General features: G+C 41.4%; 1 protein-coding gene across 3 annotated transcripts in view; it reads right to left on the bottom strand.

The window, feature by feature from the left end:
* Positions 1-23,333, bottom strand: part of SARNP (SAP domain containing ribonucleoprotein) — a 67,866-nt gene that overhangs the window by 25,658 nt on the left and 18,875 nt on the right. For all 3 annotated transcript variants that reach the window (XR_749541.2, XM_010377845.2, XM_010377844.2), the window contains exons 5-9: positions 20,485-20,536; positions 19,247-19,320; positions 18,772-18,800; positions 14,801-14,826; positions 12,974-13,042 (exon numbers count right to left, since the gene is read on the bottom strand). Coding sequence is in view for 2 of the 3 variants with exons in the window: in XM_010377845.2 (XP_010376147.1) it covers positions 12,974-13,042; positions 14,801-14,826; positions 18,772-18,800; positions 19,247-19,320; positions 20,485-20,536 (250 nt within the window). In the remaining variant the exon portion in view is untranslated. The remainder of the gene's footprint in view (positions 1-12,973; positions 13,043-14,800; positions 14,827-18,771; positions 18,801-19,246; positions 19,321-20,484; positions 20,537-23,333) is intronic.

Raw genomic sequence — 23,333 nt, 5'->3', positions numbered from 1 at the left:
AAGACAGTGAGACCGTATCTTAAAAAAAAAAAAAAAAAAAAAAAACCACAGTATTTGCATATAACCTATGCTCATCCGCCTATATACTTTAAATCATCTCCAGAGTACTTACAGCTAATAGAATGTAAATGTTATATGAATAGCTGTTATACAATCCTGTTTCACTTGTATTATTTTTTATTGTTGTTTTTTTCCCCCAAATGCTTTTGATCCACAGATGTAGAACCCATGGATACAGAGGGCTGAGTATACTTGGATTCAGAGAGCTCACATTTCACCACAGCTGGGGAGAGTATCTGGGAGTGTGGATAGATATTGCTTCACTCAGAAAGGCCAGGCCAACTATCTATCACCCCAAAATTGGATATATAACCAGATATAATGTAATTTTTAAAATTATTTACCTTATGTACTAAGAGTGGTACTTCCAAAAGAAAAAAGAAAAAACTCTTACCCAGAGAATAAGCCCATCTCAAGAAAGAGGCTGGCAAAAACGACTGAACATATTGAAAAGTAAAACAGACTTAACAGAATCCACCACTCCTCTCCCTTTCAGGCTGTGTTTACTCTTGTGGCAAAGATGAACAGGGGGCCAAAGAGAGGCATAAAACTTGTTTTTTTTTTATCAAAGTCATCAATTCTGACATGTTAGACGAAGGAATGCAAAGACATTATGGAGGGGGTATTGACCAGGGGAAACAGAAAAGAGTTTTTTCTTACTACAAATTTCTTTTTTTTTTTTTTTTTTTTTTTGAGACGGAGTCTTGCTCTGTCGCTCTGGCTGGAGTGCAGTGGCCGGACCTCAGCTCACTGCAAGCTCCGCCTCCTGGGTTTACGCCATTCTCCTGCCTCAGCCTCCGAAGTAGCTGGGACTACAGGTGCCCGCCACCTCGCCCGGCTAGTTTTTTGTATTTTTAGTAGAGACGGGGTTTCACCATGTTAGCCAGGATGGTCTCGATCTCCTGACCTCGTGATCCACCCGTCTCGGCCTCCCAAAGTGCTGGGATTACAGGCTTGAGCCACCGCGCCCGGCCTACAAATTTCTTTACCTGAAGTTCTTCAGGTGCAAATTCAATGAATGAAATGAGAGAGAAATACATAAAATTAAAAGGTACGAGAGCTTTATGATCTCAGCTATGCACCTTCAGGGAAGTCTAAACATCTAACAGAACTTTCCCAAATACCCAGTTTACCATAAATTTAGCACAAAGTGCCAGCCATGAATGCTGACATAGCATCAAAACTTCACCTTGTTTCCCTAAACATTAAAGACTTTTCCTCTTCATTATTTTTCTTTTTTGAGAGAGAGTCTCGCTCTGTCACCCAGGCTGGAGTGCAGTGGCGTGATCTAGGCTCACTGCAACCTCTGCCTCCCGGATTCAAGCGATTCTCCTGCCTCAGCCTCCCGAGTAGCTGGGACTACAGGCGCATGCCACCACGTGCTGCTAATTTTTTATATTTTTAGTAGAGACAGGGTTTTTCCGTGCTAGCCAGGATGTTCTCGATCTCCTGACCTCACAATCCACCCGCCCTAGCCTTCCAAAGTGCTGGGATTACAGGTGTAAGCCACTACACCCGGCCAAACTTTTCCTCTTAAAATGTTCAATTTTTATTTCCAACATCTCTTGTCCAATTTTTTCCTCATACATTGGCTAGGTAAAAAGTATGTGTTGGAGGATTACAGGGAATAGTGGGACAGTAGAAGGCGAAGTTGAGCAAAGAAAAACCCGTCTCCTACTTCTCTGGTTGAAATTAGAATACATTGTCTTGCTCTAGTCAGGAGAGAGAAAAATTCCATTTTGCCTCTTCGCTCTTCCAAATTCCTATAGCCAACTTGTTCAACAGCAGTTGAATGGTGCACATAATTGACATCACTGACTGGACCCATAATAAAAGGAAGTGAGACGTGTGGGTGTAGGGGAAACTGGGAAGGGAGGGAGATGATGTATTTGTGTTACAGACAAAAGACAAGTTCTGTTCCTCTGCAGGGACCCAGATGAAGAACCAGATGATGGAATAAACTGAGGTCAGAGAGTTTCCCCTATTGTTTCCTCTTTATTATTATTATTATTTATTTTATTTATTATTTTTTTTTGAGACGGAGTCTCGCTGTGTTGCCCAGGCTGGAGTGCAGTGGCGCGAACTCAACTCAATGCAAGCTCCGCCTCCCGGGTTCCCGCCATTCTCCTACCTCAGCCTCCTGAGTAGCTGGGACTACAGGCGCCCGTCACCACGCCTGGCTAATTTTTTTTTTGTATTTTTTAGTAGAGTCAGGGTTTCACCATGTTAGCCAGGATGGTCTCGATCTCCTGACCTCATGATCCACCCGCCTCAGCCTCCCAAAGTGCTGGGATTATAGGCATGAGCCACCACGCCTGGCCTATTTTTCTTAATATTATATTTGAGACCAAGTCTCTCTCAGTTGCCCAGGCTGGAGTGCAGTGGCATGATCTCAGCTCACTGAGACCTCCACCTCCAGGGTTCAAGCAATTCTAGTGATTCAGCCTCCCGAGTAGTTGGGACTACAGGCGTGAGCCACCATACCCAGCTAATTTTTGTATTTTTACTAGAGATGGGGTTTCACCATGTTGGCCAGGCTGGTCTCAAATTCCTGACCTGAGGTGATCCACCCGCCTCGGCCTCTCAAAGTGCTGAGATTACAGGTGTGAGTCACTGTGCTGGCCTGTTTCCCCTTTATACAGCTCCTTTTACCACTCTCTCAAAGTTTGTTCCACTGGGAGGGTGGGGAAGAGTACTGCATTTTTTTATCTTAAAGGGGAGGAGACAGAGAAGAAGAAAACAGATATAGGATTACACATTGTATCTCTCCTTGAAAAGGCCCAATATTTATTTTCAAAGTATTATGAATGAAAACGGAATGTAAAAGAGAGGTTAAACATTTGTTTAGTCTTAAAAATGCTCCAAGAGGCCAGGTGCTGTAGTTCACGCCTGAAAGCCCAGCACTTCGGAAGGCCAAGGCCAGCAGATCACGAGATCAGGAGTTCAAGACCAGCCTGGCCAACATGGTGAAACCCTGTCTCTACTAAAGATACAAAAAATTTGCCGGCCGTGGTGGCACACACCTGTAATCCAAGCTACTCGGGAGGCTGAGGCAGGAGAATCGCTTGAACCTGAGAGGCAGAGGTTGCAGTGAGCCAAGATAATGCCATTGCACTCCAGCCTGGCGGACAGGGTGAGACTGTCTCAAAAAGCAAAGCAAAACAAAACAAAACAAAACAAAACACACAAAAAAACAAAAAACGAAACAAAACAAAACAAAAAACTCCAAGAAACATTATCTAAGAAATCCTAAAGACTATATGAGGTTGAGTTTTAGCTTTTCCTGAAATTTATCTTCTAAGATATCCACTCTCTCAATTGCTATCTCTATCTACCATAGAGTAATCTTTTCTTGTTGGTTAATCTAAGTTGAAAAGAACAATTATTGAAATAACCTAGGATGAAGGAGGGGGGAAATTCCCCCAAAAGCTCTTGATCAGTGAGGTATCAATGGCTGAGGCGCCTACATTTAGTTTTGTTTTTTTCCACTTACAAATCTACTATCTGCGTTTTTCTTGGTCCCATGGCTGTATAAGAAAGAGAAATGGAGAATTAAATTTTACACCAAGCCTAGGCACTGCTGCTTGAGTATATCTGAATAGAACCCAAACTTACTAAGCCGGCTACTTTTCCAACCTATTCTGGGATCTAATTCTTCTACCACTACTTCCTTTAAAGACACTCTACCAAACTCTTCACCATAGTTTATGGTTCCTTAGGTTTATAAAGTTCCATGTTGGTAATATCCTATGCATGGCCCCATCATTCTTCCTTTGGAAAAGGTTTATACAGCCATACTTAAACAAACAAATCCTAATTACAGACCCTCTGAGAAGGCTGGTGACCAACTTCTAAAACCATAGTATAGTAGTCCCTCTTATACAAGAGGGATACATTCCAAAAGCCCCTGAAGCCTCAAATAGTACCAAACTCTATATATACTGTTTTTACCTGCAATTTTAATTTTTAAATCAGACACAATAAGAGATTAACAGCAATAATGAAACAGAACAGGCCAGGCATGGTGGCCCAACCCTGTAATCCCAGCACTTTGGGAGACCAAGGCGGGAAGATCACCTGAGCCCAGGAGTTTGAGACCAGCTTGGGTAACATAGTGAGACCCTGTCTCTACAAAAAAATTAAAAAATTGGCTGGGCGTGTTGGTGTGTACCTGTAGTCCCAGCTACTCATCAGGCTGAGGTGGGAGGGTCACTTAAGCCCGGGAGGTGGAGGCTGCAGTGAGCTGGGATCATGCCACTGCACTCCAGCCTGGTGACAAAGCAAAACCTTGTCTCTAAATAAATAAATAACGCCGGGCGCAGTAGCTCATGCCTGTAATCCCAGCACTTTGGGAGGCTAAGGTGGGCAGATTACAAGGTCAGAAGTTCAAGACCAGCCTGGCCAATATGGTGAAACCCCATCTCCACTAAAAATACAAAAAAAATTAGCCGGGCATAGTGGCACATGCCTGTAATCCCAGCTATTCGGGAGGCTGAGGCAGGAGAATTGCTTGAACCCAGGAGGCGGAGGTTGCAGTGAGCTGAGATTGTGCCACTGCACTCCATCCAGCCTGGGCGACAGAGCAACTCTAGCTCAAAAAATAAATAAATAAATAAAAATAAAATTAAAAACTAGCTGGGCATAGTGGCACATGCCTGTAATCCCAGCTACTTGGGAGGCTGAAGTAGGAGAATCACCGGAACCCAGGAGGCAGAGGTTGCAGTGATCCAAGATCACGCCACTGCACTCCAGCCTGGGCAACAAGTGCAAAACTCCGTCTCAAAAAAAAAAAAAAAAAAAAAAAAGTACAACAATATGCCAGCATCACTACTCTTGTGGATTAGGGCCAATATTAAGTAAAATAACAGTTACTTCAACACAAGGCATTGGTCTAATGGGGAAGTAGTAGGGATATGCTAGACAAGGGGATGATTCACATACCTGAGCAGGACAGGGCAAGATTTTATCATGCTACTCAGAACAGTGTGCAATTTAAAAGTTATAAACTGTTTCTGGAATTTTCCATTTAATATTTTAGGACTGTGGTTGACTGAGGGTAACTGAAACAACAGAAAGCACAACCACAGGTAAGGAAGGACTGCTGTATGAACTTCTTTCATCTTTCCACATCCCAATGACTAACCTCTACACCAAAACCCAGCACAGAAGCAAAGGAACAAACAAGTATTTCTTCACTTATTTCAGATGGTGGGAGAATAGAAGACAGAATACAACAGACCCTCCAGAGAGTGAATTGAGAACAGCATGCCATTAGTTAGCTACAATGAAATCTGTATGCTAGAAGACTGGTGCCCGTCTGTACTGTGAATTGACTTTGTCTCAGCTTCCTCTTTGGTACCTCAATACAGTTAAGTGACAAGCTCCTAACAAACAAGGCAGGTCCCTTTGGGAGGCCAAGGCGGGCAGATCACAAAGTCACGAGTTCGAGACCAGCCTGGCCAACATGGTGAAACCCGATCTCCACTAAAAATACAAAAATTAGCCAGGCGTGGTGGCGGGTGCCTGCAATCCCAGCTACTTGGGAGGCTGAGGCAGGAGAATCACTTAAAACCGGAAGGCAGAGGTTGCACTGAGCTGAGATCGCACCACTGCACTTCATCCTGGGCAAAAGAGCAAAACTCCATCTCAAAAACAAAACAAACAAACAAACAAAAAAGGCACATCCAATATCTCACTTACTGTGAAGTGGTTCATCTCCTACCAATGGTGATAAAAAATGTAATACAAAAGGTTCATGAAAATGATCACTGCAGCTACCCAAGAATATTCTAGTCACCAGCCTCATGAAGAAGTCAGTAGAGGCATAGTCTATTTTCAACCTTTTTATATTCTTTTTTGTTGTTGTTCAGATAGGGTCTTGCTCTGTTTCCCAGGCTAAAGTGCAGTGATGCCATCATGGCTTACTGCAGCCTTGACCTCTTGGACTCAAGCAATGCTTCCACCTCAGCCTTTCAAGAAGCTGGGACTACAGGCACTCACCACCATACCTGGCTATTTTTATTTTTTGTAGAGATAGGATCTTATTATGTTGCCCAGGCTGGTCTCAAACTCCTGGGATCAAGTGACACTTCAAAGTACTGGAGCTAGGATTACAGGTGTGAACCTCTGTGCCCAGTCTAAACTTTTTATATTGTGACACTGTGTTAACACAGATCATACCCATCAGAAAATAAGCGTGGCAAAAATCATAAACCTGGGAAAAGTATCCTTCAGGGTTTACTGGACTTAAAATAACTCTTTTTTTTGGATATGGAGTCTCGCTCTGTCGCCCAGGCTGGAGTGCAGTGTTGCAAACTCGGTTCCCTGCAAGCCCCACCTCCCTGGGTTCCCACCATTCTCCTGCCTCAGCCTCCCGAGTAGCTGGTACTACAGGCGCCCGCCACCATGCCCGGCTAATTTTTATATTTTTAGTAGAGATGGGGTTTCACCATGTTAGCCAGGATGGTCTCAATCTCCTGACCTTGTGATCGCCCGCCTCGGCCTCCCAACGTGCTAGGATTACAGGCGTGAGCCACTGCGCCCGGCTGAGATAACTCTTTAGGACAGTTACCTATATGAAGGGCTGGAAGTAGAAAAATCCTGGTACTATTCTAATACATAAAAAAGGAAGATGTACTAAGGTCAATAATGATGTAAGATGCTTGTACCTTCTATTAGTAACCAAGAATCAGTAACATATACCACCCTCACATTCCTGGGGAAAGAAAAGAATATCAACCACATTCCAGTTTTCTGCTTAGTGCCTGGGATTAGACTTGTTTTGTTTTTTAAATACCCATGTAGATGAATTTCCTATAATGTCCTAAAGTACCAAGTTCCTCCTTCCCAAGGTGCCAATGTTTGAAAAATACAAAACAATCCACTCAAATTAGCACAGCAGTTAATACTATAGCACTAAGCCCAGACTTAGTTTTTACCAAAACTAATATCCCTTGACTACAAATATATTAACTGAGCTGGCTTTATTCCCTCTATCCATCTCCCATTCTCTTCTTTTTTAAAATTTTTTATGGAGATGGGGTCTTGCTCCATCACTCAGGCTGGCATGCAGTGATATGAACATGGCTCACTGCAGTCTTGACCTCCTAGGCTGAAGCAATCCTCCCTCCCTCCTAAGTCTCCTAAGTAGCTGGGACCAGAGGCATGTGCCACACTGCACCTGGATAATTTGTTTTTACTTTTTATAGAAGACAGAGTCTCATCATGTTGCCCAGGCTTCAAACTCCTTTCGAAGATGAGTTTCCAGTCACAGTGGCTCACGGTTGTAATCTCAGCACTTTGGGAGGCTGAGGCTGGAAGACTGCTTGAGTCCAGGAGTTCAAAAAGACCAGCCTGGGCAACATGGTGAAACCTCATCTCTACAAAAAATACTAAAATTAGCTGGGTGTGGTGGCGCACACCTGTAGTCCCAGCTACTCAGGAGGCTGAGGCGGAAGGATCACTTGACCCTAGGAGGCTGAGGCTGCAGTGAGCTATCATTGCGTCACTGCACTCCAGCCCGGGTGACAGAGTTAGACCCTGTCTTAAAAGAAAAATAAAAACGGTTTCCTATGTGCCAGGCTAAGTTCTGTCCTTCACCAACGGCACTGACTCACTACTTCTCTTGGGAGGCACGGGAAACAGAGTGAGGAAAAACAACCAGTGAAGCACAAGACAGAAAACCTAGCTGGTGATCAATGAGAACAAACCAGCTAGATGTTATTTATCTGAGTTTTGTTTTGTTTTGTTTGAGGGGGGTGGGAGGTTTGTTAGTCCATTGTCACCATGAGATTTATGAGAAAAGCCATGCCACTCTATCCTCAAACAGTCCAAAGAGTTGAAGGGGACAATTTACAGCCTCTTGTGTAAAAAATTTCTGTAAATGCCAATGCCATTCTTCGCCTTGTCACTTTCCATTAGTCTAAACCAATAAGATTCTATTCACTGAGACTTAAGCTGGAAACATGAACGAACAGACTTTTCTTGGGCAGAGGGAAAAGGAGATGATGATTTAGGGGAGGCTGGGGGGAGGTGGGAGAGAGATTTCTTTACATTTCTGTGTAGTGCCTGATATGTGTATAGTACACTAGTGGAGCTAAAAACTGAAATATATAAATAGTCATGCAAAAGTCAGCCTAGGAAAAATAGCAGAGACTCAGGTTCCTTAAATCTGTAATATGCTCAAGCCATAAATCTAAAATATGAAAAGGAGATGAGCAGATTGTGACAATAAAAAAACAAAAACAAAAAAAGGCTGGGCACAGTGGCTAACACCTGTAATCCCAGCACTTTGGGAAGCTGAGGCAGAAGGATCAGTTGAGCCCAGGAATTGGAGACCAGCCTGGGCAATATATGAGACCCTATCTCTAAAAAAAAGAAAAAAAGAAATCAATCATAAACATTATTCAATCCATGGCTCATGTGCTCTCACATACTTCCTCTCTTTATTCATATACTACACTGATCAGTAGCCAAGTCCACTAAAGAGAAATCAGCAAGCAAGCAGGGACATAAGTGGGATCAAGCAGACAAACCCCATGCAATAGAGATGACAAAAAGTGGGTTTTTCATTGTCTTGCTTAGAATACTAGGAGAAGAGGCTACATTACCTGCTAACTGCCACTATGTGTACCACATCTAACTGAATAAAATCTGTACCTAGAGAATTACACAACTTGAAAGACAAGTGACCAAATTATATAGAAGGTTACACTGGAACCCAGAATCCCAGGATGAAGTGGACAAAAGTATGCTCATCTGGCAGTTCCGCAAACACAAACTTAACTAAGTCACTAACCTCTGCCAACCAACCAAACACTAGGTAACAACTCATTCTGGTGATAAATAGTTAAGCACAAGAACTAGCCAATTCTCACCAGACAATGTACCCAGCTGCAATTCCAGGATGTGGAACTGTTCACTAGAACACTAAGTTCTAGAAAAAAAGAATCCTTACTTTTCTTATGTCTTACTCCTTTTCCTCCAACTTCTCTCCTTTCATAGATTTACAATGAAACTGCTTATATTTTCTACAATTATTAAAAAAAAATTCTCAGCTACAGATTAACAGTGGTGCAAGTATGTGGTCTGACAAGTAATTTCTATGCCACTTCCAAGTATGAAAGCTGTGTGGGAGATATTAGCTAGATATGAGTTGTCCAATATGGTAGCCACTAGCCACAAATGGCTTTGTAAAATAAGTTTTATTGGACAGTGCTGGTGTAGACAGCAAAACATCACCATTTCTGGGACACTGTGACGGTTTACGGGATAAAATAGACCAAACTGTTTAAATTAGGATGGTTCTGAAAATCAAGACTTACAACCAATGTAAATGGGGCCTATACTCAAAGAGGACATCTCAAAAGGTCACAAATCTCCAAGTGAAGTAGTCCCTAGAAACCATACAGATTCTAGTAAAGTGCTACTTAAAATATAGTCTGCCTCCCGGTGCTAGTCTCCAAACTGTTTCTTACCAGTGTGTAAAGGTCCAGAAATTGAAAATGTTAAGAAACTTTCAGAATAATTTAATACTGTTGTAACATTTTAATTGCATTTTATAAAAGTTATCACTCTGCAATAATCAAAAAAATTTTAAACTAGTTTTTTGCCACAGATATTTCAGAAGCACTACTCTAGCACATATGCAAATAAAAAAATATGCTATACATATTGGCAATCAATGTTATTAGAGAAGGAAGCTCATAGCCAGAGTTCTGCCAGTTACCATTATTGTATTACAACCCTCCAGAGACTTAAAATGGGCGCTGAAATCTTATCAATGATCAACAAAAACTAAAATTGAGTCAAGTTAATTGACTCAATTTTAAGGCCATAAAGGCAATTTACCAACAGAACTGAACTAAGAAAAAAGGAAGAAAACCAACATTTATTGAGGGTCAAAGCATCACTGTTAGGTAATTTCGAATGCTGTATACAATTTTTATTTTTAAAGACACAGTCTAGGCCATGTGCGGTGGCTCATGCCTGTAATCCCAGCACTTTGGGAGGCCAACGTGGGTGGATCACTTGAGACCAAAAGTTCGAGACCAGCTTGGACAATATGGAGAAACTCCATCTCTACTAAAAATGCAAAATTAGCTGGGTGTGGTGGCACACTCCCATATTCTCAGCTACTCAGGAGGTTGAGGTGGGAAAAATCACTTGAACCCAGGAGGCAGAGATTGTAGTGAGCTGAGATCGCACCACTGCACCACTGCACTGCCTGGGTGACAGAACAAGACCCTGTCTCAGGAAAAAAAAAAAAAAAGACAGGGTCTCACTCTGTTACCCAGGCTGGAGTGCAGTGTCACTATCATGGCTCACTGCAGCCTCAAACTCCTGGGCTCAATTAATCCTCCTACCTCAGCCTCCCAAAATAATGGGATTTCAGGCATAAGACACTGCACCTGGCCCTGTACCCAATTATTTACTCTTCCCAATCAGGTTGCTAGGTATTGCTCTAAGTCTTACAGATGAGGATCAAAGAAGTTCAGTAATTTGCTCAAAGTCACAAAGTTAATATATGTATCTGTTTTACTCAGCCTCCTGTGGACTAAAAATGAAAAAAGGTCAAAGAAAGAAAAAAAGTCTAGGGAAGGGAAGAGAAAGACCTGATATTCCTGTAATGAAATACTATAAAAATAACACAGGTATATAGTATAGCATTGATAGACAAATTCTACTCAGCAATGTGTAGTATGAGCTATGAGCTATGTAGTAAGAGATATGATGCTCAATTTTGTAAATTCTGAAGGAACACAGACAATTCCTTAGAAGATGGAGTGAATTTTTACTGCTGGGGTTCTCAGACATCTAGCCCTCATATAAAAGAGGAGAAGATAGACGAGAACTAGGGCCACAGATCCAAGGCACCCTTCCCCTTGGCCATCTGGCACAACACAAGTGACCTTTGGTTTATAACAGCCCTTCCCAATTAAGGTGCATGTGGCTTAAGAATCACATACTCTGCCTCTCAACTCCAAATATTTTCCTACTTCACATAAATGAGCAACTATTCCCACTGATCATAGATGGTCTCAGCATCATGCTAGGCACACGGACCTGATGCTATATTTCTGGTTAATACAAAAAATGATAACCCAGGCCAGGTGCAGTGGCTCACACCTATAGTCCCACATTTTGGGAGGCCAAGGCAGGAGGATGGCTTGAGGCCAGGAATTCGAGACCAGCTAGGCAACACAGGGAGACCTCGTCTCTTAAAAAAAATTCAAAAAACTAGCCAGGCATGGTGGCACACATCTGTGGTCCCACCTACTCAGGAGGCTGAGGTGGGAGGCTTGCTTCAGCCTGGGAAATGGAGGCTGCAATGAGCTGTGATCATGCTACTGCACTGCAGCCTGGGTGACAGAGTGAGAACCTGTCTCAAAAAAGATTGGGGAAAAAAAAAAAGTTAACCTAAATAGAAGATGGAACAAAGTTGTGCACAAGTGTTCCATAGTGGTACAATAATGATTACCTTTAGTGTTTAGTTTTTTTACTAAGCAAAATACATAACCAATGTCAGGTAAGTTTCTTCCAACGGCTTTCTAGAGAGCTAAATACTTTTATGCTGAGTTGGAAATAATGATTTTTTTTTCTTTTTTTGAGACAGAGTCTCACTCTGTTGCCCAGGCTAGAGTACAAAAGCATGATCTCGGCTCACTACAACCTCCGCCTCCTGGGTTCAAGTGATTCTCCTGCCTCAGTCTCCCAAGTAGCTGGGATTAAGGCATGTTCCACCACGACCGGATAGTTTTTGCAGTTTTACTAGAGACAGGGTTTCACCATGTTGGCCGGGCTGGTCTCGAACTCCTGACCTCAGGTGATCCGCCCGCCTCGGCTTCCCAAAGTGCTAGGATTACAGGCGTGAGTCACCATGCCCAGCCGATTTTTTTCTTAAATGATGGTTTTTCTGGTTTCAAATACCCTGCCACCACTTTGACAACCAAGAAACATGTTCCTGTTCTAAACAACAAAGATTAAGAGATCACCTGCTCTAGGCAAATAGAAAACATCCTTATCATTTTCTCCAATGTGCCTAGCAAAACTACAAAGGCAACTATGCCCTGGGGAACCAATCACCCCACACAGCATGAAGTAAATAAAGCCATCTTGCTTAATAAACTAAATAACATCAGTTAGCAGAGGGGCATAAAGAATGAATTAACTTTTTTATTTTTGTTCCACCAATCCTCCAAGTTTTATTTCTAAGTACTTTTGACCTAAAAACAAGACTATCTTCTCCTGATTATTTAATTCCCATTATGCCTATTATCAAAGTTAAAGTAGTTGTAATAAGTTTTAACTTCACTGAATTCAACATCTTAACCAACAGAAATATAGACCATACTCAGGCTGGGTACAATGGCTCACGCCTGTAATCCCAGCACTTCGGGAGGCAGAAGTGGGTGGATCCCTTAGGCCCAGGAGTTCGAGACCAGCTTGTGTAACACAGCAAAATCTCGTCTCTACCAAAAATAGAAAGAAATTAGCTGGGCATGGTGGCACACGCCGCAGTTTTAGCTACGTGAGAGGCTGACGTGGGAGGATCACCTGAGCCCAAGGAGGTCAAGCCTGCAGTGAGCCGTGATCACACCACTGCACTCCAGTATGGCAACAGAATGACCCTGTCTCAAAGGAAAAAAAAAAAAGAAAGAAAAGAAATATAGACCATGCTCTAGGAGCCTGGGTGAAAGCTATGAAAACAATCCACGGGAAAAAGCAATCGGCTTGTGAAATAATTCCTATAATATAATCAAGAGCCAGCAAGAGGAGGTGACAGTCAAACAAGTATGTGAAATGAAATGCTTTGTAGCCAATTACATTCTCAGGAGGGTCATTTCCAGACTATGTAGTTCCCATAAGCTGCTCTAATGTCACGAAAACATTACTTCCATCGAACCTACATTACCTTTCTGGAGATTGAAGAGACATTCAAACCAAATCTTTGAGCTCTTTCCTTCAGCTTATCCAAGTTAACCTATAAAAACATAGGGGAAAGAATACAGTTTTAAAAAATCAAAACAGAAAACAAAAAATGCAGAAACTATAGTCTAAAGCTAAGAGTTCAAACAAGCCTATAACATCAAAGATACCCTATGAGAAAAATAAGAAAACTAAACAGCAACCATCCAGTCCACTGATTTATTAAAAGGCCCCTTCTGGAATGCAGTGAAACATTCAGTCCTGCCTCCTGTATTTATCACAGGTGTCAATAGCCTAAGGAGGGCTTAAGATCAAGGGAAGGCAAACACTGCTGGAGAAAGCAAACACATGTCTAAATCATCACCTCCAAACAAGTCTACTATTCTCAATCCAAAATCATTAATTCTCACATCATCTCTGCAAGTAATTTTTTTTTTTTTTTTGAGACGGAGTCTCGCTCTGTCACCCAGGCTGGAGTGCAGGGGCCGGATCTCAGCTCACTACAAGCTCCGCCTCCCGGGTTTACGCCATTCTCCTGCCTCAGCCTCCAGAGTAGCTGGGACTACAGGCGCCCAACACCTCGCCCAGGTACTTTTTTTTGGTATTTTTTAGTAGAGACGGGGTTTCACCGCGTTAGCCAGGATGGTCTCAATCTCCTGACCTCGTGATCCACCCGTCTTGGCCTCCCAAAGTGCTGGGATTACAGGCTTGAGCCACCGCGCCCGGCTCTGCAAGTATTTCTTAAATCTATCTCCAAGCAAAGAGAAACTATCACAGAAGCACCTTTTGCAGAAGACAATCTATAACCACTACCCACTCGATTCTCTTCCCTCCTCTTTCTTGGAAACCTTGGTACATGGACTCGTTACTACTGTAAGAATTATTTAGGGCCAGGTGCAGTGGCTCATGCCTGTAATCCCAGCAGTTTGGGAGGCCGAGGTGGGCAGATCACCTGAGGTCAGGAGTTCAAGACCAGCCTGGCCAACATGGTGAAACCCCGTCTCTACTAAAAATACAAAAATTAGCCAGGCATGGTGGGGGGGCACCTGTAATCCCAGCTACTTGGGAGGCTGTGGCAGAATAATTCCTTGAACCCAGGAGGCGGAGGTTGTAGTAAGCTGAGATTGCACTACTGCACTCCAGCCTGGGCAACAAGAATGAAACTCCATCTCAAAAAAAAAAGAAAAAAAAGAATATTTAGGAAATTTTCATTAATAACATTAAATCTTAACTTACTATGTTAAACAGCAACCCCTAAAGCAGGATTTCATAAAGCTGATTCTATTTCACCACAGTATTCATTACCATTCTTAAAATATGCTGACTAGTAACAATGGTCCAGAAAGCCATTTTATTCTACCATTCTTTACTCAGATTTCACATTTCACGGATAGTATTTAAAAAAAAAAAAAAAAAAAAAGCACTATCTACAAACAGAACTCCTAAATTGCTTCCATAGATTCTCTTGTGGTAATTAGGAATTCGACATTATCTAAGCCCATTGGACAAGGCTTCAGTACCATAAAACAAAGAGTTACATACATAGGTTGTTCTCTAGCTAACAAAATCTATTCTTACTTTCGAAAAGAGTGGTAGGAAGGAAGACGTCTGCAGTAACTGAACATGTGACAATTTTCCTGACTTCTCAGTAACTCCAACAATTTTTTAAATTCAGGACATATAACATTGTACTGAAAACAGTCAACAAATTAATGTTCTCAGAGTTTCCTCTAATCTGGTGAGGAGGAGTCTCTAAAGTTAGCTATACAGAATTAAGATCTGGGTGTGTAAGAAATAAAAAAAGATTTCTTACCATAGGTTTGTTATCAGATGACAGACCTAAGGAAGTAAATAAAGTTTTATTTAATATTTTTAAAAATCATAAAAGCCGACAGTCTTCAAGTCAAATTAGGCAACATAAAAACTGTAAACAGGACACACCCCCTTTATCCTATGATGACAAAGAAAAGGCAGAAATTCCATCTAGCGATCATGTTTGCATTAACTGCTAACAGGAACATAAAACGGTACAGCTGCTTTGGAAAACAGTTTGGTAACAGTTCCGCAAAAGGTAAATACAGTTACGTATGATCCCACAATTCCACTGCTAGTATACAGCCAAGAGAAAACTAAAACATATAATTACACAAAAACTTGTAAATAAATGTTCACAGCAGCATTATTCATATTAGACAAAAAGTTAAAAACACCCATCAACTTGATGACTGGCTAAATTAAGTATGGTATATCCATACAATGGAATATCATTAAATAATAAAAATGAATAGAGATACATGCTACAATATAAGTGAACCTTGAAAACTATGCTAAGTGAAAGAATCCAGTCACTAAAGATAATATACTATATGAATTCATTCATATGAAGGCAAATTTCTATGGAGAAAAAAACTCAGTGGCTGCTTAGGGCTGGGCAGGGAGAGGTAATGGAGGATATCTGCTAATGCGCACAGTTTCTTTTTGGGGTGATAAGCACGGTGATGATGGCTGCACAACCCTGTGAAAATACTATGAAATAATGAATTATATACCTTTAAATGGATGAATTGTTATGTCATATAAATTGCATCTCTCTAAAGCTCTTAAAAAAGAGATCACGGCCGGGCGCAGTGGCTCAAGCCTGTAATCCCAGCACTTTGGGAGGCCGAGACGGGCGGATCACAAGGTCAGGAGATGGAGACCATCCTGGCTAACACGGTGAAACCCCATCTCTACTAAAAAAATACAAAAGACTAGCCGGGCGAGGTGGTGGGCGCCTATAGTCCCAGCTACTCGGGAGGCTGAGGCAGGAGAATGGCGTGAACCCGAAAGGCGGAGCTTGCAGTGAGCTGAGATCCGGCCACTGCACTCCAGTTTGGGTGACAGAGCGAGACTCCGTCTCAAAAAAAAAAAAAAAAAAAAAGAGATCACATCTGGACAAACAAGAACTACTATCACGAGTTGAAACTTTGGCTCTTGGCCAGGCACGGTGGCTCACGCCTGTAATCCCAGCAGTTTGGGAGGCCAAGGTGGGTGGATCACCTGAAGTTAGGAGTTCTAGACCAGCCTGACCAATATGGTGAAATCCTGCCTCTACTAAAAAAACAAAAATTAGCCGGGCATGGTGGCGTGCACCTGTAGTCCCAGCTACTCAGGAGGCTGAGACAGGAGAATTGCTTGAACCCAGGAGGCAGAGGTTGCACTGAGCTAAGATGGCACCACTGCGCTCCAGTCTGGGCAACAGAGCAAGATTCCATCTCAAAAAAAAAAAAAAAGAAAAAGAAAAAGGAAATTATGCTTCCTTAAAGCCAATTTTCTGTCCTGAAATTATCACCAAGAACCTAACCAGTAATTATTTACTTCAAACTTTTCAGGATTTCATTCAAAAAACAATGCTTCCTTTTAAATGTTCCCAAATTCCGTTATTTTAGAGTTACTCTATAGTTCTAAGATGTCAGAATTATGAGTAACACTGAAACTATTTTTTATCAGGTTCCCTTTTCAGACTATTAACTATTATCTTTCTTGAAATAGCATTTTAGCCACACACCTGTAGTCCCAGTTACTCAGGAGGTTGAGGGAGGATTGCTTGAGCCCAGGAGCTCAAGTCCAGCATGGGCAATATAGTGAAACCCTATCTCTTAAAACAAATAAAAAAGCACCACCTTCTATAATTTCTGTCGTACCTTCACCAATTATATTATATCTCTCTTGATATAACTAAGAGTCAGAAAAAAATTTTTTTTTCTACAACACTTAGTGATAGTGGCCAGAATTTTTCCATCTTTTTTTTTTGAGACAGAGTCTGGCTGTGTCGCCCAGGCTGGAGTGCGGTGGCCGGATCTCAGCTCACTGCAAGCTCCACCTCCCGGGTTTACGCCATTCTCCTGCCTCAGCCTCCCAAGTAGCTGGGACTACAGGCGCCCGCCTCGTCACCCGGCTAGTTTTTTGTATTCTTTAGTAGAGACGGGGTTTCACTGTATTAGCTAGGGTGGTCTCGATCTCCTGACCTTGTGATCCGCCCGTCTCAGCCTCCCAAAGTGCTGGGATTACAGGCTTGAGCCACCGCGCCCGGCCAACCTTCACCAATTATATTATATCTGTCTTGATATAACTAAGAGTCAAAAAAAAATTTTTTTTTCTATAACCCTTAGTGATAGTGGCCAGAATTTTTCCATCTTTTTAAAAGCACAGCAAAGACCTCCCAGGCTCAAGAGATCCTCCCACCCCAGCGTCCCAAGTAGCTGGGACTACAGGCACCTGCCACCATGTCTAGCTAATTTTTTAATTTTTTGTAGAAACAAGGTGTCACTTTGTTTCCCAAGCTAGTTTCCAACTCCTGGGCTCAAGCAATCCTCCCAGCTTGGCATTCCAAAGTGTTGGGATTATAGGCGTGAGCTACCACACCCAGAGTTTCTTAAAAATAATAACTATTTCAGGCTTGGCACACCTGTAATCCCACCATTTTGGGAGGCAGAGGTGAGTGGATCACTTGAGGTCAGGAGTTCAAGACCAGCCTGGCCAACACAGTGAAACCTGTATCTACTAAAAATGCAAAAATTAGCTGGGTGTGGTGTCACGCACCTGCGGTCCCAGCTGAAGCAGGCTGAAGCAGGAAAATAGCTTGAACCCGGGAGGCAGAGGCTGCAGTGAGCCAGATTGCGTCCCTGCACTCCAGCCTGGGAGACAGAGCAAGGCTGTGTCTCAAAAAATAGTAATAATTTCCTCTAATTCATTATAAAAGTGATACATATTCATTGTATGGATTTTAAAAACACAGACAAGCAAAAAGAAATAAATCATTCAAAATTCCACCAACCAGAGATAATGAGTACTAACAATTTAGAATACAGTCATCCCTCCATTTCCTCAGGGGATTGGATCCAATCCTGCAGCTGATACCAAAATCCACTATGCTCAAGTCCTACAGCAGATTATAATAAGTTGCTCCTCCATATCTGCAGGTTTCGCATCCCAAAAATACTGTATTTCTGAACCACATTTGGTCATGAAGAACCCTCAGATACAGAGGGCAAAGTGTATTTATTGAAAAAAAAAAAAAAATCTATGTATAAGTGGACCTGTGCAGTTCAAACCTGTGTTGTTCAAGTGTCTACCGTATATCCTTCCAATCTTTTTTCCTATCTATACATGCACTCTTACATGACTAAAATGGGAACATACTGTTAATATAAATTTGTAACTCTTTTTATTAATATCTCTGATAAATATCTTTCAATATTATTTCAGCACAGTATAGTCTTCTATACCATGGCACATATTTAATAACAAATTCTCTGTTGTACAGTTGGTTGTTTCCAGTTATTGATCACTATAAATAATGCTGTGATAATCCTTGAGGCTAAGTCTTTATGCACATTCAAGACTATTTCCTTATACGTTCCTAGAAGTAAAACTGTTAAGGTAGAAAATACTCTTTTCCCTTTTATCACTTATAATAGCCAGTATAACACTGGATAGTATGCAATAATTTTGTGCAGTTGAGACCCTAGAATAAGTAAGCAAAGTACTAGAGAAACTTCTTTGAAGATGTTCAAGAAAGAAAGACAAATGTTGGCACTTCCTATCCTCTCATAACATTCAGTATCTCTTAATTGCCCAGGAAGGCCTAAGTATAATTTTATCTAAAGCAGGAGATGAATGCTATAATCTCTTAAGAGTTTCTACAGCTAGCAAATTTACCTTATTTTGGAGAAATGAAACCTGTTATACCAGAAAAAAAAGAATAAAAAGGTAACTTTCTCAGAAGTATCTCTGTACTCTTACCTTTTGTTGGAACTGAAGAAATCCCAAACCTGAAGAAGGAAAAACAAACTAAATTTTAGGAAGCTGTTCACACTCCTGGTTGTCTGTCTCCGTGTCAAGAATACATATGACACTTCTTGCTTGTGATCTCAAGTCTTGCAATCATTAGCTAATTCTAACAACCCCATGAAAGAGGTTCAGTTTACTCTCCCTCTTACCAAGTCCAGAGATTAAGCTAAGAGGAAGCCTTATCAGAATTAGTAGTAGTAGTCAGTTCCTGGCTTTAACTGTTACAAAAACCCTTCTCAATAAAGCCCAATTTATAGCTACTATAACCAAACCAGTAGATATGTTCTGAATAGGGTCAAAAAAGTGCTCATATCCTTCAGCAAGCCTCTATTCTACTTAAATCAACAATTATATCAAAAACCTAGGATCACATATCTTCACCTTTACAACATCACTATCGCAGGCCCAAAAGGCTGGGGACACTCACCTAGCTGCCCGAGCAGCTTTCTTACTCTCCAAGCTCACAGGTACATTGAATCGTTCGGCCCTCTTCTGCATTCTCTAAGTAAAAATAGACAAAAAAAAAAAAAGGAAGAAAAAAGAAATCAATTTATGGTTTAAGAAAGTCAGAGGTAGGTATCTTTAAAAAAATAAAAATAATAAAAATTTAAAAATTAAAAAAAAAGTCTCACTCTGTCCCCCATGCTGGAGTACAGCGGCATGATCTCAGCTCACTGCAACCTCAGCCTCCTGGGTTCAAGCGATTCTCGTGGCTCAGCCTCCCGAGTAACTGGGATTACAGGAGTGTGCCACTGTGCCCAGTTAATTTTTGTGCTTTTAGTAGAAATGAGATTTCACCATGACGGCCAGGCTGATCTCGAACTCCTGACTTCAAGTGAACTGTCCACCTCAGCCTCCCAAACTGCTGGGATTACAGGCGCGAGCCACCCAGCCCAGCCAAAAGAAGGTATCTTAAAAACATCAGAAGTAATTTCTTAGGGTCCAAACTGAAAATACTGACAATCCTAGAAGATAGCAGGTTGTGTCCATACTAGGACTTAACAGCCCTTCCCAGAAAGCAAACGCAAGAAGACTATTATTACATACCCTCAGAAACAAAAGGGAGAAATAAAGTAAAACCTACATTATGCATGAAGCCAAGAAGTCAAAAGCTATGTTTGGCTGACCTTTGAAAAGTGATCAAAGGAATAGCTTGGTTCCAACACTAATGGCATTCTTTCAGTTAGAAATGAGGCAGCATTGTTTTATGCCATTCTAAAAGAGTTTAATAATTCTCTACTTTGTAAGTATGACACTGAACACAAGATCTCAACTGGAACCTGGTTTCACGGTCCTACACCACAGAAACCAGTGGAATTTCAATCCCAGTTACTGGCCGGTAGCAACATAAGAGTCACATCTACCAATCCATTTTCAAGGTACAATCCTCCCAAATTCTAATCCTAGGTTTATAAACATCTCAAAGAGAGTCATTGTTAAGACAATAGTGTTACATATAAAAAGACTACAGCTTCAAGAATGACTACCCCTATGCCAGCCAAATACTTTCCAAAGAGCAGTTGGCAGTGAAACGTATCAACACCAAAATCTGTCAATACTGATTTTCTGCCTGTGAATAAATTTTAGAGGATGATGCAGATATAATAAAAGGTAAGAGGGAGACAGAAATGTAGAGACTGTTCTACTAGGGAACAGAATACCTACCTCAGTCTGTGGTATTTCAGATGTAATTTTCACCACTTTCTTCTCTGCTGCCCTAGAAAAGAAAGAGACCTTTTAAAATGAGAAAACTGATATTCTAAACCACAACCTCAGAAACGTGTAAGAATTCACTTGAATTATCTCTGCCCTATTATCTCTCTGCCACCCCTTATGCCAAAGAAACATGAAGTCCACTAGAGCTTTGGTTCCTTTAACTGTCATCTATTGAGAAGAAAGAGTTCAAATAACAAACTAAGCTTCTTTAGCTAAAGTACAATAAAGAAATAAGGAAAGAAGTCTGGCTAAATATACTGGGCTGAAGGGAAACACTCAAAGGACACCAGAAACCATCTCATTTGCTTTTAGGAACTTTTTAATTTACTTTTTTTTTTTCTGAGACGGAGTTTTGCTCTTGTCACCCAGGCTGGAGTGCAACGGTGCAATCTCGGCACACTGCAACCTCCACCTCCTGGGTTCAAGAGGTTCTCCTGCCTCAACCTCCCAAGTAGCTGGAATTACAGGTGCCTGCCACCACGCCCAGCTAATTTTTGTATTTTTAGTAACGATAGGGTTTCATCATGTTGGCCAGGCTAGTTACGAACTCCTGACCTCAAGTGATCCACCTGCCTCGGCCTCCCAGAGTGCTGGGATCACAGGCGTCAGCCACCAAGCCCAGCCTTTAATTTACTTTTGAACTAATGAGTAACCCTCCAATCCTCCTTTAAGTACCAGCTCCCAATGTTCATCACAACAATTAAGTACTCTACAAGGTCTGGTTTCCTTCTTTTAAAAATCCCTTATTTCTCCCATGAGGAATGTAGCTCTAGTTGGAACAGTCAAAGTGGAACAAATAAAAATGCCAAAGAAGGTAGGAAGAAAAAAGTCTAAGGGGAGTTTGAATTAGGAAAACATGGCAAGTTACTGGTCAAAGGTTTAAGAGAAAACAAAAGAGGGGGGACCATAGGGGCGGGAGACAAAGTTCGGAAGTACCCAGGATAAATGGAAGGGCATTAACCCTCCACCAAACAACTCCCATAAAACTGTGGGTCATAACCAGTCTCATTAAGGTCCCTCATTTAGAGACATGGGCAGCTTTTGTTCCAATATCCCGGACACTTTTCCCATTTGATGCCCTGAAAGGTAGTAATGGTTTAATGACATTTTCAGAGGAAGCAATTCTGGAACAAGTACTCTCTTCCACCCTTTTATTGGAAATCCCTGGACTGACAGACAAGCAATGGGTGCCCCCTGCTGACCATAACAAAGTCCTACAATATGTAACCGCTTTAGCTGGTTGGGGGTGGGGAATCAAACTAGAAACAGATACATTTTTGGAGAACCTCAGGCCAAAGATGAAGAAAGGGATCTCCTTTTAAATAGTCAAAGAATCTAAACTAGCCCTGACTATTCTGATGTTTAAAGAAATTTCTACACAATTCCGATTTCCTTGCCATCCTTCCCTAACCTTGTCTTATAATTTAGGCACAAAAGGCCAAAGAAGTTTAATGTTTTACTCGAAATACAATGCCATCAAGAAAGCAGTACTCCTCCATCAACCCAACTGTAATGGCTTCCTCCCTATTCCCACTCTGAAGCACAGTCAATGCAGTTTACCTCATGGCAGAAAGGGAACCCCAGAAGGGAAGTTTCCTTCCATTCTATTCCAATTCCCTTAGGTATAACTAAACTCAAGCGCAATAAATAAACATTGAATGCGTGGGAAATTTCCACTCTTCAATGAGAAATTTCTCTCCTACTCAATCACATAAACAACATTCTCAGAAATACAGAGACCTAGAATCTTTTTGTACATACTTCAGTCTAACCACAACTATCCTCTAAAAATCAAAATGATCACCCCACCCACTTCAATTTCCCAGCTTCAAAATTCATTAATAGAATTAAAACCCCCTGAACAGAATGCACATTTTAAATATTCTATGAATAATGAATTTCAAACTTTTGAACCTCTATTTTTTAACCCACACAAGCCAATTATGATGGTATTCACTTGATCTTCTTTCTTGTTCCAGAAATCCCCATAACATTTCTATTTTAAAACTATCTCACAAAGTCATTTTTTCAAGGCACTATATCTAATCATAAACATCTTATGATGGAAAGATAATTAAATGGTTTTAGAAAGTAATATTTGATAGGCTGGGCATGGTGGCTCACACCTGTAATCCCAGCACTTTGGGAGGCCAAGGCAGGTGGATTGCTTTGAGCTCAGGAGTTCGAGACTAGCCTGGCAAACACGGCAAAACCCTATCTCCACAAAAAATACCAAAAAGAGCCGGGCATGGTGGCTCATGCCTGTAGTCCCAGCTACTCAGGAGGCTGAAGCTGGAGGACTGCTTGAGCTGGGAAAAGGAGGTTACCGTGAGCCAAGATTGTTCCACTGCACTCCAGCTTGGATAAGAGTCCCTGTCTCAAAAATAAATAAAGGGATATTTGACAAAAATCTATCAAGATGTTAAATGTACATCCTCTGTGATGCAGCAAATCCACTGCTAGGAATTTACCCTACGGGTATACTTGTGAGTATAAATAATTAGAAAAGGACATGCAGAACTACATTTTTTTTTCCTTTATGAATAATCTAAATGTCCATCAACAGAACACTGGTGAAATAAATTACTGTTTATCCACAGAATGGAATACTATTAAATGCTAGAAAAAACAAGGTTCTAAGTTGATAACTAGTAAATGTGGGTGATAGGTAGATGAGTGTCTATTATACTAGTTGAACTTTTGTATATACTTGTAATTTCCCATAATGACAAGCTAAACAAAAAAGAGACCACTTCCTAGGATAATTATCCTGACTTCATAGGGTCTACTGAGGATAA

The sequence above is a fragment of the Rhinopithecus roxellana genome, chromosome 10, assembly GCF_007565055.1.
Source record: "Rhinopithecus roxellana isolate Shanxi Qingling chromosome 10, ASM756505v1, whole genome shotgun sequence".
Classification (NCBI taxonomy): domain Eukaryota; kingdom Metazoa; phylum Chordata; class Mammalia; order Primates; family Cercopithecidae; genus Rhinopithecus; species Rhinopithecus roxellana.
Note: the sequence above shows the minus strand (reverse complement) of the source record. Positions and strands in the feature narration are given on the sequence as shown.